The sequence below is a fragment of the Schistocerca cancellata genome, chromosome 9, assembly GCF_023864275.1.
Source record: "Schistocerca cancellata isolate TAMUIC-IGC-003103 chromosome 9, iqSchCanc2.1, whole genome shotgun sequence".
NCBI classification, from domain to species: domain Eukaryota; kingdom Metazoa; phylum Arthropoda; class Insecta; order Orthoptera; family Acrididae; genus Schistocerca; species Schistocerca cancellata.
Window position 1 is genome coordinate 388327087 of NC_064634.1, and position 13735 is coordinate 388340821.

Here is a 13735-nt window from a genome sequence, read left to right on the forward strand (position 1 = left end):
AACATTTGATCGCAGGGTCATAGGTCAACCGATTCCTCCACAGGAAAACACGTCTGATATATTCTATGCGACACTGTTGACGGTATGTGCGTCACATGACAGGAATATGTTGTCGACCCACCTAACTTGTACACTTGGCGAATGAGTAAAAAGATTCTTCTACCTTGCCCAATTTAGATTTTATTGTGGATGTGATAATCACTCCCAAAAAAGTGATGAAAACATAAGAGTTTGTCACATAAATTGCAACAAATGAATGCAACAGTTTCACAGTCGCACTGTTTTCCCTGTGTTCTGCCAAAACATATGTTTTTAACGTTTTCAAATTTTTCCGTGCGTAGACCGTCAAATCCTGCATATGTCCAAGCAAATCTGAACATGTCCTGGAGTTTTGGAGAGCGAAGTTGATTATGTGTGAGTACCTGAACTTTGATAATTGTCTGAAAATTGAAAATCAAACTTTTCACTCAAGGGTAGAATTGAACCAAGGCCGTTCACTCTAACCACGGGACCACGGCGCTGCTGCGCTCAGAAGTGCCTGTGATGTTGCTTATGTTGCGCATCGACTACTCAGTTTATATATTTTGCTTATTTTTTTCATAGTTCCACACAACTTCTTCCTGTTTTCTCGATTGATCTGTGTTCAGTTCTTCAAGGCCTATCCATTGTGCCAACTTATAACTAAATCTGAGGGGGGTGCGATGGGGAGGTTCCCTCGTAAGAGTTTATTGAAGTTTCTCGGCTTGTCATATAATTTTTTTGCGTGCTCCACCTTTGGAGTAGTCGTTGATCCTTCGCTGCTTTGTTTAAGTAATGGGCGGGAACGTTCCGTGGAACGCGAAGTGTCGCCTGAATACGTTATTTTGCTGTCATTGTAGCTCCCTCAGGTGTGTTTTGGCTGCTGTGTCCCAAACAGGGCAGGCATAGTACATGAAAGGCCTGACGCAAGCCCGGTGTACTTTTAGACGGCATTGTATAGGTACTGATTTTTCATTTATCGACAGGTGTAATGATCCCGCCAATGCCTATGCCGCGGTGGTAACGCCGGTTTCTGTCAGATCATCGACGTTAAGCGCTGTGAGGCTCTGCTAGCACTGGGATGGGTCAGCGTCCTGATCTGCCGAGCGCTGTTGGCAAGCGGGGTGCACTCAGCCAGACCAACTGAGGAGCTACTTCATTGAGACGTACCAGCTCCGCTCGCGAAAATTGACAACGGCCGGGAGAGCGGTGTACTCAACACATTTTGGTCAGTAGCCGAGTCAGTGTCGAACTCGTTCAGGAACTCTAAGAAGACAGAATTTACTTGTTCATCCGCATCCATTATCTGCAAGATGTCAGGTATGAAGAGGGCAAGTCGTGTTTGGCACGAGTATTTTTTATTTTTTCCTGAATCAGTGCTGATTCTTTGAGACGTGGAGAAAGAGGAATTTTGTACATTCACCAAAAAGGTTCTGCAGGAACGAAAGTAACATCAGTTATGACACAAGGGTTCGTAATAGGACCTACGATGTTCTCAACATACACACACAATTTGTCAGATGCAGCAGCATTACAAGATTGTTCACTGACAAAGCCGTTGTCTACAGGCAAGTAGCGATGATGGTTATCACTGAAGCTATCGGTTTTCGGTTACACCGGTTCTTTTCGTCTCCAGTTTAACCTGAGTGTTGAAACCGCTCAAAATAACCTGTTTCTGAAATAAACAACATTCTTGTTTTTCATTGCTGTTATTTGCTGTAACAAAAGTAGACTTCAAACAAAGATTGAAAAATTCTAATGTACGTGACGGACTTGGAGATTACGATCGATATGGGACTGAGGCTGCGGCAGAAATCGACTAGCCACAGCAAAGATTGCGAAGGCGAAGGAGACAGGCGTGGTGACAGCGGAGCGAAAAGTCAGAAGCTGATGGCTTCGCTGCATCCTCACTTTTGGACGCTGTCAGTTTTTCAACCTGAAGTGATAACAAAATTAATGGCTCAGTTATTACCTCGAGTTTATAGCACTTCATTAAAATTATGGGTATGTCACTCAAATTTACCTTCTCTTCCAAGGAACGTCGTGAATCTTTCCTGCTTATATGATACACTATGTGGTCAAAAGTACCCGAGCACCCCCCAAAAAAAATGTGTTTCATATTAGGTTCATTGTGATGGCACCTACTGCCAGGTACTCCGTATAAGCGACTTCAGTAGTCATTAGACATCGTGAGAGAGCAGAATGGAGCGCTCCGTGGAACTCAACGGACTTCGAACGTGATCAGGCGATTGGGTGTCATTTGTGTCATACGTATGCACGAGAGATTTTCACACTTCTAAACATCCCTAGGTCCACTGTTTCCGATGTGATATTGAAGAGGAAACGTGAAGGGACACGTACAGCACAAAAGCGTGAGTTGTTGACTGACAGAGACCGCCGACAGTTGAAGACGGTCGTAATGTGTAATAGGCAGACATCTATCCAGACCATCACACAGGAATTCCAAACTGCGTCAGGACCCACTGCGACTACTATGACAGTTAGGCGGGAGGTGAGAAAATTTGGATTTCATGGTCAAACGGCTGCTCATAAGCCACACATCACGCCGGTAAATACCAAATGACGCCTCGCTTGGTGTATTAGTGTATTAGTGTGACCTGTCCAACTTTCCAGTCCTGAGGTACAGATCTTTCGGCGAGCGAGCAGTTGCACATTCATTAACTTTGCTGTTCACACAGGCCCGAGAAGGGAAGTTTGCTGTGTGCACGCTGTCTGCTGTTCTGGAAGTTAACGAGTGTTCTCGCTGCTGCAGGCATACCCAGCGGGAGACGAGGAGTCGCAGGGAGGTGACCGGCGCAAGCAGTACGTGGCCGCGGTGGTGGAGTACCCCGCGCTGGGAGACCCCACCAAGGAAGACCCTCAGCTCGTGATTGGCGCCAACTGCGAGCGCTACATCCGCTTCATGCGTCAGGCCCGCGACCAGGTGAGTCTCGGCTCGTGGCTGGACTGATATTTCCCTACGTAGCTCACGGCAAATGTCTAAGGAAAGGCGCGGACGTTTGCCTTCACCATGTCGCGCAAATCCGAGCCACTGCTCCACCTCTTAACGACCTCTTCATTGAGTCCAAACCTTCCTGCTTCCTAGCATCCAGAGCTAGACCAGGACGGAGAAAGCAAGAACCTGCGTGAGGAATCGACTGTACGAGATGGTTATCAAAAATTCTCGAAATGAATTAATTAAAATTATTACGTCATATCCCGAGCTTTTCTGTACGGCCACCTTCTTGGAGGGTGAACACAACGGTCCTGACGTTCTTCACACCCTGTTCAGATGTTTGGTGCCCCCTCCGATTCCATTCGAATCTCCTCCACTGTACCGAACCTTCACTCCTTTATCTCGATCGTGAGGAGAAGAAGCCGTCACACGGGAACTAAATCTTCTGGGCCACAACGGGTGGGAAACAACTGCCATCTTGTTCTTAGTAAGAAAAATCCTGAATAGGCTGTGTACGACTGTGCATCGCCGTTGCGGAGTACTCAGCCGTTCATGGACGTTTTCCCCTCGCATCCTCCCTCATGCGTCTAAGAAAATCACGGTAGAACTCTTTATTTACTGTCTGATCATTAGGGTGAACTCTGTACGAGCAATACCGTCAATATACAGGATGTGTGTTTTAACTTGAGACAGCAAAATATCTCGAAAATGGCGCTTCTTCAGAAAAAAATGTTGTACATGAAAAGTTAATATTAGTTAAGAGGACATTGTGTCTGCACTGTCGTGGAGGAGAACTCAGATGTTCGTGGACGTTTTACTATTGCATCCTCCCTCACGCATCTTAGAACATCGCGACAAAAGTCTTTACTTACTGTCTGACAAGGAGGGTGAACTGTTTACGAAGAATCCCGTCAATATACTGGCCACCTCCTAACTACCCTTCCTGTGTGGGTGGGGTCAACTTTGTATTTGCAAATGGGAACCCTCTCCCCACCTCCATTTTTCTTGCATAGTCTGACTCTACACCAACCAAAATACCCGCGGTTTACTCACACCATTGTTTTCCCTTTGTGGTAGGCGGCACTGTAATTGATAAATGTCAAGTGTGTCTGTTTTTGCAATTGAGAACCGACGCATCTGATTCTACATTTCACTTACGATGTAAATGTAAACCTTCGTGTTCTTACGGTTCCTGTTTACGTTCGAAGTTTACTCTAGTGTAACAAATTTGATTGTACAGTACAATATGGTTAGCTGTTTCAATGTCTGTTTAGAAACTACTTTCAGCTTGATCCAGGAACAACGACGTGGATGTAATAGTTTCCTATCGGGATACTACATATCGGTGAGTCTTCTCTCACCATTGGGATGCTTGATTTCGGTGAGTATCCATGGCAGGTGCGCCTGTTACTATCAATTCATGGGTATTTTACGTTATTACAATGGCAGGGGTTTATATTCCGCCGGTAGCGCGTAGTGGCCAACGCGAGAGTTACGCCAGTTGGATAGAAATACTCACCGAAATCAGTCAGTCCTGCAGACGGGATCTGAGGGCGGCCACCAGAATCAAGCATTCCAATGATTTGGGGACTTACTACAATCAATCCCGCAGGGAGCAGAAAACTGCTTTACCGTACAAGTAACATATGGCCAGAAATAGTGTCTGGCCAAATTACTTGTACTGTACAATCACATTTGTAACACTCAAGTAACGTCTGAACATCAGTATCAACCGTTAGAACACAAAGCTTTACATGTACATCGTAAATGAATTGTAGAATCAAATCCGTCAGTTCTTAATTGCAAAACAGGGCACCCTTGATATTTGTGAATTACCGGGCCATCTACGACGAATGGAAAACAATGGTTTGAGTAGACCGTACGTATCTTTGGCGCAGAATCTGAATATTCAATAAAAATGGGGTGTTCCCGTTTGAAAATACCATGTTGACTCGCATTCGGGAGGACGACGGTTCAATCCTGCGTCCGGCGATCCTGATTTAGGTTTTCCGTGATTTCCCTAAATCGCTCCAGGCAAATGCCGGGATGGTTCCTTTGAAAGGGCACGGCCGATTTGCTTCCCTAATCCGATGAGACCGATGACCTCGTTGTCTGGTCTCCTTCCCCAAAGAACCCAACCCAACCATGTTGACCCCGCCCACGCAGGAGAGAGAGAGGTGGCCATTTGTAGTAGAGACAGATGACTACATCACTAGTATTAACTTTTCACGTAGGACGTTTTTTTCCATACAATGCGTCTTTTTCGAGATAAATAGTTGCCTCAAGTTGAAACAAATGCCCTGTATAAGGAAAATAGAGAGATAAACAGTGATTTAATATTACTCTATCCGAAGGGCCACTGCTGCAGACAATGAGAGAACAAAGCAGGAGAATGACCGCCGACATCCTCTTTATGGTCATCAGGCAGCAAGAGCCCGTCTTAAATCCCACAGGAGTTTCCTTGCTAGGACTGCACCACTGGAGGGAGCACCAGAGGCAATCCGTCTCGCTACATGGAAGAGCTCACTGCCCGTAGACGTCTCACCAAAAGAAGAACTAGCTCCTGGCGCAAACCTACAATAACCTGTATGGAGGTCCCTAAACCGCCTAAGAGTGGGCGTCCCCCTATGCAAGACTAACCTGAAGAGATGGGGATTCCTTCCAGCGAGCGCTGACACCTTTTGCGACTGCGGGGCTGAAGAAGATCCAAGGCACCTACTTATATGGCCCCTCCTGAACAACAAGATGTCTACGAATGACAAAGCTATCGCAGCTGCCATTTTTTGGAAATGCTGACCGGACACGGAAATGAGCTTGCTTCGGTTGAAGGAAAGAACAACTCCTCCAATGTGACGATTGCTGATGGTCTCAGGGTTATAGCCATAAACACGACTTGCATCACCGGTTGCAACTTCTGAAAGAGAGTTTGGATCGTCTCGAAGCAGTTGTTTAAGTTCCCTACAGAAGTCCAAATGATGTTGCTTCTGACCGTCTTGAAGCAGTCGCAGAATAAACTTCGCCGCAACCCTTCTCATGTTCAATTCTTCCGGCAGAATACATTCACATGTACCACAACTTATGCGCAAGATGATGCTGAGGTCTTGGATGGTCTGTCTGCAATCTTGCAGAAACAGATCCTTCACTGTCTGAACATTTTCTGGAGTGGTGCCAGTTGACTTCCCACGTAGCACATTCATATTATTTTGTTTATTGTACAAAACTGAATTCACAGTCTTTTCCTGAAATTAAGGGAGAGCCCATTCATAGAGAACCACTTCTAATTTTTTGAAAACTGTTAAAAATTTATTCTGTTGTTATTTCTACAATTGCCATAATTATAGTATTTCCTTAAACTGCATAAATTTACCTGCTTAGTGTCTGTTAAGTGGAAAGTAACCATCACATATAAATACGAGGGTGAGTCAAATGTAAACCTTAAATTTGTAATAACAAATCGAAATTTCGCGCTGTTATCCTGTAAGTTGGTAAGCGTGCTACAAAAAGCGTGCAGAATGGCCTATAGGTGGCAGCATAGTGCAGATGCACACATACCGTCGCAGTATCAGTATAAAGATGGCCGCCCCACTTGCACCAGAGAAGAACAGCGTTCTGTTATTGGGCTTTTGCGTAGTGATACCTATTGAAATTCATCGACGAATGAAGGTTCAGTACGGAGATGCATGTTTGTCAGAACAGCAAGTCTACGAATGGAGTAGGAAATTCGCAAATGGTGTGACTTCACCGGAAGTTGCTCCTCGTCCAGGTCAGGCACAACGAGTTGTGACTCCACAGATCATTGCAGCAGTTGAAGCCATAGTGAAGGAAAAACGCCGAGTGACACTGAATGACGCAATGGGAGGAAAGAAGTTCCTTTCTGATGAAGAGGTACGCCATGCAGTGCGTGAATGGTTGCACGGACTACCAAAAGAATTTTTTTCTAAAGGAATTTACGCACTTTGTAAGCGCTGGAGGACTTGCATTGAGCGTTAGGGAGATTATATTGAAAAGTGATACAGCTTTATACCACTTCTGCACAATAAATAATATTTAAAAAAATATTTAAGGTTTTCATTTGACTCACCCTCATAGTAGGAGAGAACCAAAACTGAACGATGTGGAGTTCCATTCGTGATTCCTTCCCACTAACAAAATTTTCTTTTCTTCCAGCCTTTCGAATTATTCTGTACCGCTATTTACATTGTTTTTTTTTTCTGGTTCGATTCAAATCAGTTGTTCGTAATACCATTAATGTCATTAAATTCAAGCTTTTGAAAGAAGAGTATCATGGCTACGTTCAATCAAACGCCTTTGGTGGATCGTAAAAAATACTAACTGCCGACAGTTTGCTATTTAAGGATAGAAATATTTAGTGAGTGAATGTTAAATGTGAGTGGAACCGAAATAACAATGAACCACGTAACTTTTTTTCTAATTAAGTGGGGCACTAATAATCAGTGCATTACTTTCCCGACTATTTTAGAAAACGAAGTCAAAAATGAAACTGCACAACAGTTATTCTGACGTGTCGTGTCGCATTTCTTATTAATACTCGTAGATTGAGTTCTCTGAGGATGCAGGACCCGTATATGCTGTTACTTTTCAACAAACTGGTAAGCAGGTAAGGATGATATACAAAAGTAACAGTATAACGATGAAGACACTTTGGCAACTTTTCATACACATCTCAAAAACTCATTCGTATTGCCCAGTAGCATATTTCAAAATTATCAGTTATCAACTGGCCAGCCTACGTGGTGTTGTGGTTCCAGAGCGCAGACATCATCGTGTTCCCGGAGTGCGGGCTGACTTCGATGAACCTGCCGCCGACACGCGAGCAGCTGCGAAAAGTGCTGACGCCAATCCCAGAGCCGCAGAACAACCCATGCGATGATGACAGCGCTGCCCAGGTAAAGCCACGCTTTTTGTTTGTAACAGAGTCCAAGTAAATGTTATCCTCAGACGTATATATCTAACCAAAAGTATCGGACACGTATTAGTGGACATTAATATACACTACTGGCCATTAAAATTGCTACACCACGAAGATGATGTGCTACAGACGCGAAATTTAACCGACAGGAAGAAGATGCTGTGATATGCAAATGATTAGTTTTTCAGAGAATTCACACAAGGTTGGCGCCGGTGGCGACTCCTTCAACGTGCTGGCATGAGGAAAGTTTCCAACCTATTTCTCATACACAAACAGCAGTTGACCGGCGTTGCCTGGTGAAACGTTGTTGTGATGCCTCGTGTAAGGAGGAGAAATGCGCATCATCACGTTTCCGACTTTGATAAAGGTCGGATTGTAGCCTATCGCGATTGCAGTTTATCGTATCGCGACATTGCTGCTCGAGATCCAATGACTGTTAGCAGAATATGGAATCGGTGGGTTCAGGAGGGTAATACGGAACGCCGTGCTGGATCCCAACGGCCTCGTATCACTAGCAGTCGAGATGACAGGCATCTTATCCGCATGGCTGTAACGGATCATTCAGCCACGTCTCGATCCCTGAGTCAACAGATGGGGATTTTTGCAAGACAACAACCATCTGCACGAACAGTTCGACGACGTTTGCAGAAGCATGGGCTATTAGCTCGGAGACCATGCCTGCGGCTACACTTGACGCTGCATCACAGACAGGAGCGCCTGCGATGGTGTACTCAACGACGAACCTGGGTGCACGAATGGCAAAACGTCATTTTGTCGGATGCATCCAGGTTCTGTTTACGGTATCATGATGGTCGCATCCGTGTTTGGTGACATCGCAGTGAACGCACATCGGAAGCGTGTATTCGTCATCGCCAACCTGGCGTATCACCCGGCGTGATGGTATGGGGTGCCATTGGTTACAGGTCTCGGCCACCTCTTGTTCGCATTGACGGCACTTTGAACAGTGGACGTTACATTTCAGATGTGTTACGACCCGTGGCTCTACCCTTCATTCGATCATTGCGAAACCCTACATGCACGACCGCATGTTGCAGGTCCTGTACGGGCCTTTCTGGATACAGAAACCCTGGCCAACACATTCTCCAGATCTCTCACCAATTGAAAACGTCTGGTCAATGGTGGCCGAGCAACTGGCTCGTCACAATACGCCAGTCACTACTCTTGATGAACTGTGGTATCGCGTTGAAGCTGCATGGGCAGCTGTACATGTACATGCCATCTAAGCTCTGTTTGACTCAGTGCTCAGGCGTATCAAGGCCGTTATTACGGCCAGAGTTGGTTGTTCTGGGTACTGATTTCTCAGGATCTATGCTCCCAAATCAAATTGCGTGAAAATGTAATCACATGTCAGTTCTAGTATAAAATATTTGTCAAATGAATATCCGTTTATCATCTGCATTTCTTCTTGGTGTAGCAATTTTAATGGCCAGTAGCGTAGACTGTGTCCACACGTCATCTTCATGGCGCCTTCAACTGGCTTGAACTTTCCTGTGGTCATTTTCAAAGAAGTATATGAATATCAGTGGAGGCATGACCAGAGAATGTAATGAAGTTCGACGCTGGGGTCTGAAGCGAAGCTGACGTTCTGACTCATCCCAAAGATGTTCCATTCGGTTCTTGTTGGGACTCTGCGAAGGCCAGTCCATTTCAGAAATGTTGTTGTCCACAAACCATTCCTCACAGATGACAGATGCTACTTTTACCGTATCACATCAGCAACAGTTGTAGGCGTGGACAGTTATAGAAGGGTTTAAATATCCTGGATTGATTCGTTATTTACATGACATTAACTAGTCTACTTTCTAAGTCACTGAGTTCTTCTAACCGACCCACTGTACAGTTACTGCTTCTCTACTGCCACTGCTCAGCTGCTTGCATGAGTGCGTTTAGAAGCCCATATTTACTGAAGGTACTTTCCAGGGAGCACATTGTGCTCATGTGGGAGTGATCTAGGTGCTTGGAAAACAATAAACTGGTAGCCAAGATCGCAGGAATTATTTTTATTCCATGATTACCGGTTATGGTGAAACTAAAGCCGCCATCATCGGATCTTAGGACAGTACCTAGCTTGCGCTTATATGTGATGGATACGCTTAACATTTATAATGTCATCTCTCTTGGACGCCTGTGTGCTACTTACGACAATTTTGTAATGCCTGCGTGTTATAGGCAACTATTAATATCACCATTGTTTGCCTTGATGTTGTAACTTGTATGTGTCCTAAGATCGGATGTTGGCGGCTTTAGTTTCGCCAAAACTGGTAATCATGGAATAAAACGAATTCCTTCGATCTTGGCTACCAGTTTATTGTTTTACTGAAGGTACGGTGGATTTTTCCTAACGCCTTCTGTCTACGATAGGGGATGCGAAGTGAAAGTGTTTACTAACATGTGTAAGTGTCCTTGCAAATGTGTTATTGTGCTATGTTTAGTGTGAGATTTGGTGTCGTTTTTTGTGCTCTGAAATGACGAGAGGTTATGTTCCTTGGATTTTCGTAATTAATCTAGTGATGAAATGAGGTGGGCTGGTGACTTTTCTGTTTTGTCGTAAAATGATTGAGTTCTGTTCTGAATGACAGTGGTGATGGATGGCACGTTTGCGTCATAGACACTGCAACACTCCCAGCCTCCTTTTATATACTGGCGGGTCCGCCTCATGTGATATTTAGCAGTCACTTTCGCATTACACAGAGCTGCCTGGATACCTTTGATTAGATAGCGTATATGGTCATTTTGAGGTATCCTAACCCGGGTCTCACCGGAGGCGGTTTATCCACATTGCGCACGTACCACGTGGTAGTCTTTCGGACCCTGCGCTGTTAGGATCCCGCCACTGACGGTCTATTTGAGTATTTACATACTCCAGTGGTTTTTTTCTCTTCCATCAATCTGGCCGCTGTGGCCGAGCGGTTCTAGGCGCTTCAGTCCGGAACCGCGCTGCTGCCACGGTCGCAGGTTCGAATCCTGCCTCGGGCATGGATGTGTGTGATGTCCTTAGGCTAGTTAGGTTTAAGTAATTGTGTCTAGGGGTCTGATGACCTCAGATGTTAAGTCCCATAGTGCTTAGAGCCATTTGAACCATCTTCCATCAAATGTTGCAGAGCTACGTTTTACAGCTACCGCCTCAGAGGGCAACGTACATAACTCTTTCCCAGCCGGTATATTTCGACATTGTACTCTGTGTCTCAGCCGCACGTAGCAAAATTTTGTTCTGTCCAGATACAAATGTTATATATTTACAATACCACGCAGTTTTCTTTTTAAACTGATAATTTATATTTATTTCGAGACAGTCAGCACTCGCTCCCAGCAACCGGCAACTGTCATCTCTGCTTACCGGTAATTAGGGCGATGAAAAAAATCTGGAACAGTGGCTACCTTACTATGACGACTTATTGAAAACAAAAGTAAGAAAATTTTGGTCACATGGTCAGGTTAATTCTATTCACGGAATTAATTTTGTAGAAGTCCAAAACGTTTATGTGCATTTCCTGCGGAAACACGCTTCATTCGTAAACAGCGGTCTTTCCACGTGGTGCGAATGGAGCTAATAAAAGTAAACCCTGACGAGTACTTTTACTTTACTGTACTGAGTAGTGTACTGAGTAATGTTGATTGTCTTCCTCAGAATATAACGGTTCGAAAATCAAGACGAATATAATTTGTTAGTCCTAAAAACGCTAAAATAATATTTTATTATCGATTTTCTTCAAATGTTACCTGAAAGTAACATAATATGTTTTAAAAATGTCACCCGCATTCATTAGTTAAAAGGAAATGACGTAATTAGACATCATATTTGTCAAGGAGCATTCAGCAAGCAGGTGATGAAGTGTGCAACTGCTGGGCACACTATAACTGACCCGAAAAATAATTCATTTGCCTTAAAACACATTCCAACTTACATCCTCCGCAACCAGGATGAGAGTTTCTGCTGCTTGTCTTTGTGACTACCAAACGCTAGCTTGGCCAGCAACGTCGCCGGATCTCTCCCCAGTTGAGAACGATTTTTGCCTCATGGGTAGGGCCTTCCAACCAGCTCTGTATCTTGACTATCTAACGTACCAATTAGACAGACTTTGGCACGATGTCTCTCAGTGGGACATCTGACAATGCCAAACTGAATAATTGTTTGCATACAGGCCAGAGATTGACAACACGTTACTGACTTGCTCAACTTGTGAATATCTTTCTCTTGAATGAATCATCCAGTTTTCTGAAACTGTAAATATTTGTTTGTCTATCGATTTCCATCCCACTTTGATAATTCTTTCTTGGTGTATCTTCTTTCTTTTTAGTGTATTTTGCTCACAATGAAGATGTGTTGCAGCCAATGGGAGATTTCTCACACAATTAACTGAACTCATTTTATATTCGAGACTGAATTTTTCACTTGGCAGCAAACTGAGGACCGTTTCGAAATTTCCTGACGCGTTAAAGCCGTGTTCGACAGCAGGAACGGAATCTTGCACACGCTCTTAGCGAATAATCCATTTATTTTCTTTTAATTTGACCTTCTCCAGTTTAGCTTCACTACCATTTGATAACATGAATCTTCTACGAAACACATTTTTTAAGCGAATAAAATTTATCTTGAAAATTAAATTCTGCTAGAACTTTTCTTAAAATCTTCTTGAATCCCTAGAGTGTTACCCAAATCTAACTTGTAGAGAAGTAAAAACATTGCACCCACAAAGTCTTTCTCAAAATTAAAACAATTTTGGAAACAGAATTATCCCTTGAGAACAAACTAAAATCCATTCCAAACTAAATAAACCAAAATTCACTTTTTAAAAACTTAACAAAAAGAAACCTCACGTTTTTTCCTGTTTCGCAAAGCAAAGATCTTTACCAGAAGATGAGGTGATCTGTTGACCTGCTAAAAAAGATAAAATCCTCTTTAAATGCATTCCTTTGATGATTCATGGCCATTCGGTGGGTACGATGCAGCTCTTGTTTCTCTTTATCTTCCCCTTTCTCCGATCACCTGGTACAAGTCCGGAAAACTTTAAAGGTCTGCCTGTTGTATCGAGGCAGTCCTGTACCCATTTTCTGTACTTGGAATTTTGTTTTAGTTTGAAATATTCTGTGCTTAAAATTTACACGGTAGTCTAGGTCTGAGTCCGATTTGCATTGCATTGTGTAGTACACAGGCTGTACAAGTAACGAAGTGGCACTAATGGTTCTTGGTGTGAGGAGCCAGTGACACCCTCATTCGGTGATGAGGTCTTTTGTAACGAAGGGTTCGTGCCGGTAGTATCCGCCACATTTTTTTCTGGTACATTTCTATGTTTCGAAATGTGTCCTATCTACAGATCTGTGGCACTGGGGGTCAATTATTTGGCATTCATTGCATAAGGGTGTTTGCGACTCCCAAGCCACCCTCCCAGCTTCAGTTAAGGCTACACCTATAAATATCCTTACATATACGCTACCTGAGCAAAAGTTTAGTGGACATTAATAAGGGGTGTGTCCGCACTTCGCGTTTGTGGTGGCTTCAGTTCTCCTGAGGACACTTATAACGAGGTGTCTGAATGTCTGGAGAGGTGTAGCAGCACATTCTTCCTCAAGAACCTAAACCAGAGAAGGTAGTCAAGTTGGGCGCTGGGGTCCACGTCCTAACTCATTCGAAAGGTCTTCCATTGGGTTCAGATCAGCACTCTGGGCAGACTAATCCATTTCAGGAATATTATTGTCCACTAATCATCGCCTCACAAATACTGTTGTAGAAAAGGACACCTTGTCAGACTGATACAGTTGACTCTGGTAGCCCATCAAGAAAAGTGGGTCTGCAGCCGGACACGAAGTTT

At 44.0% G+C, this 13735-nt stretch overlaps 1 protein-coding gene across 1 annotated transcript in view; it reads left to right on the forward strand.

The window, feature by feature from the left end:
* The window catches only part of LOC126101614 (vanin-like protein 3), a 160831-nt gene that overhangs the window by 86110 nt on the left and 60986 nt on the right, over window positions 1-13735 (forward strand). Inside the window, exons 3-4 of the mRNA XM_049912296.1 lie at window positions 2792-2962; window positions 7744-7881. Coding sequence (XP_049768253.1) covers window positions 2792-2962; window positions 7744-7881 — 309 coding nt within the window. The remainder of the gene's footprint in view (window positions 1-2791; window positions 2963-7743; window positions 7882-13735) is intronic.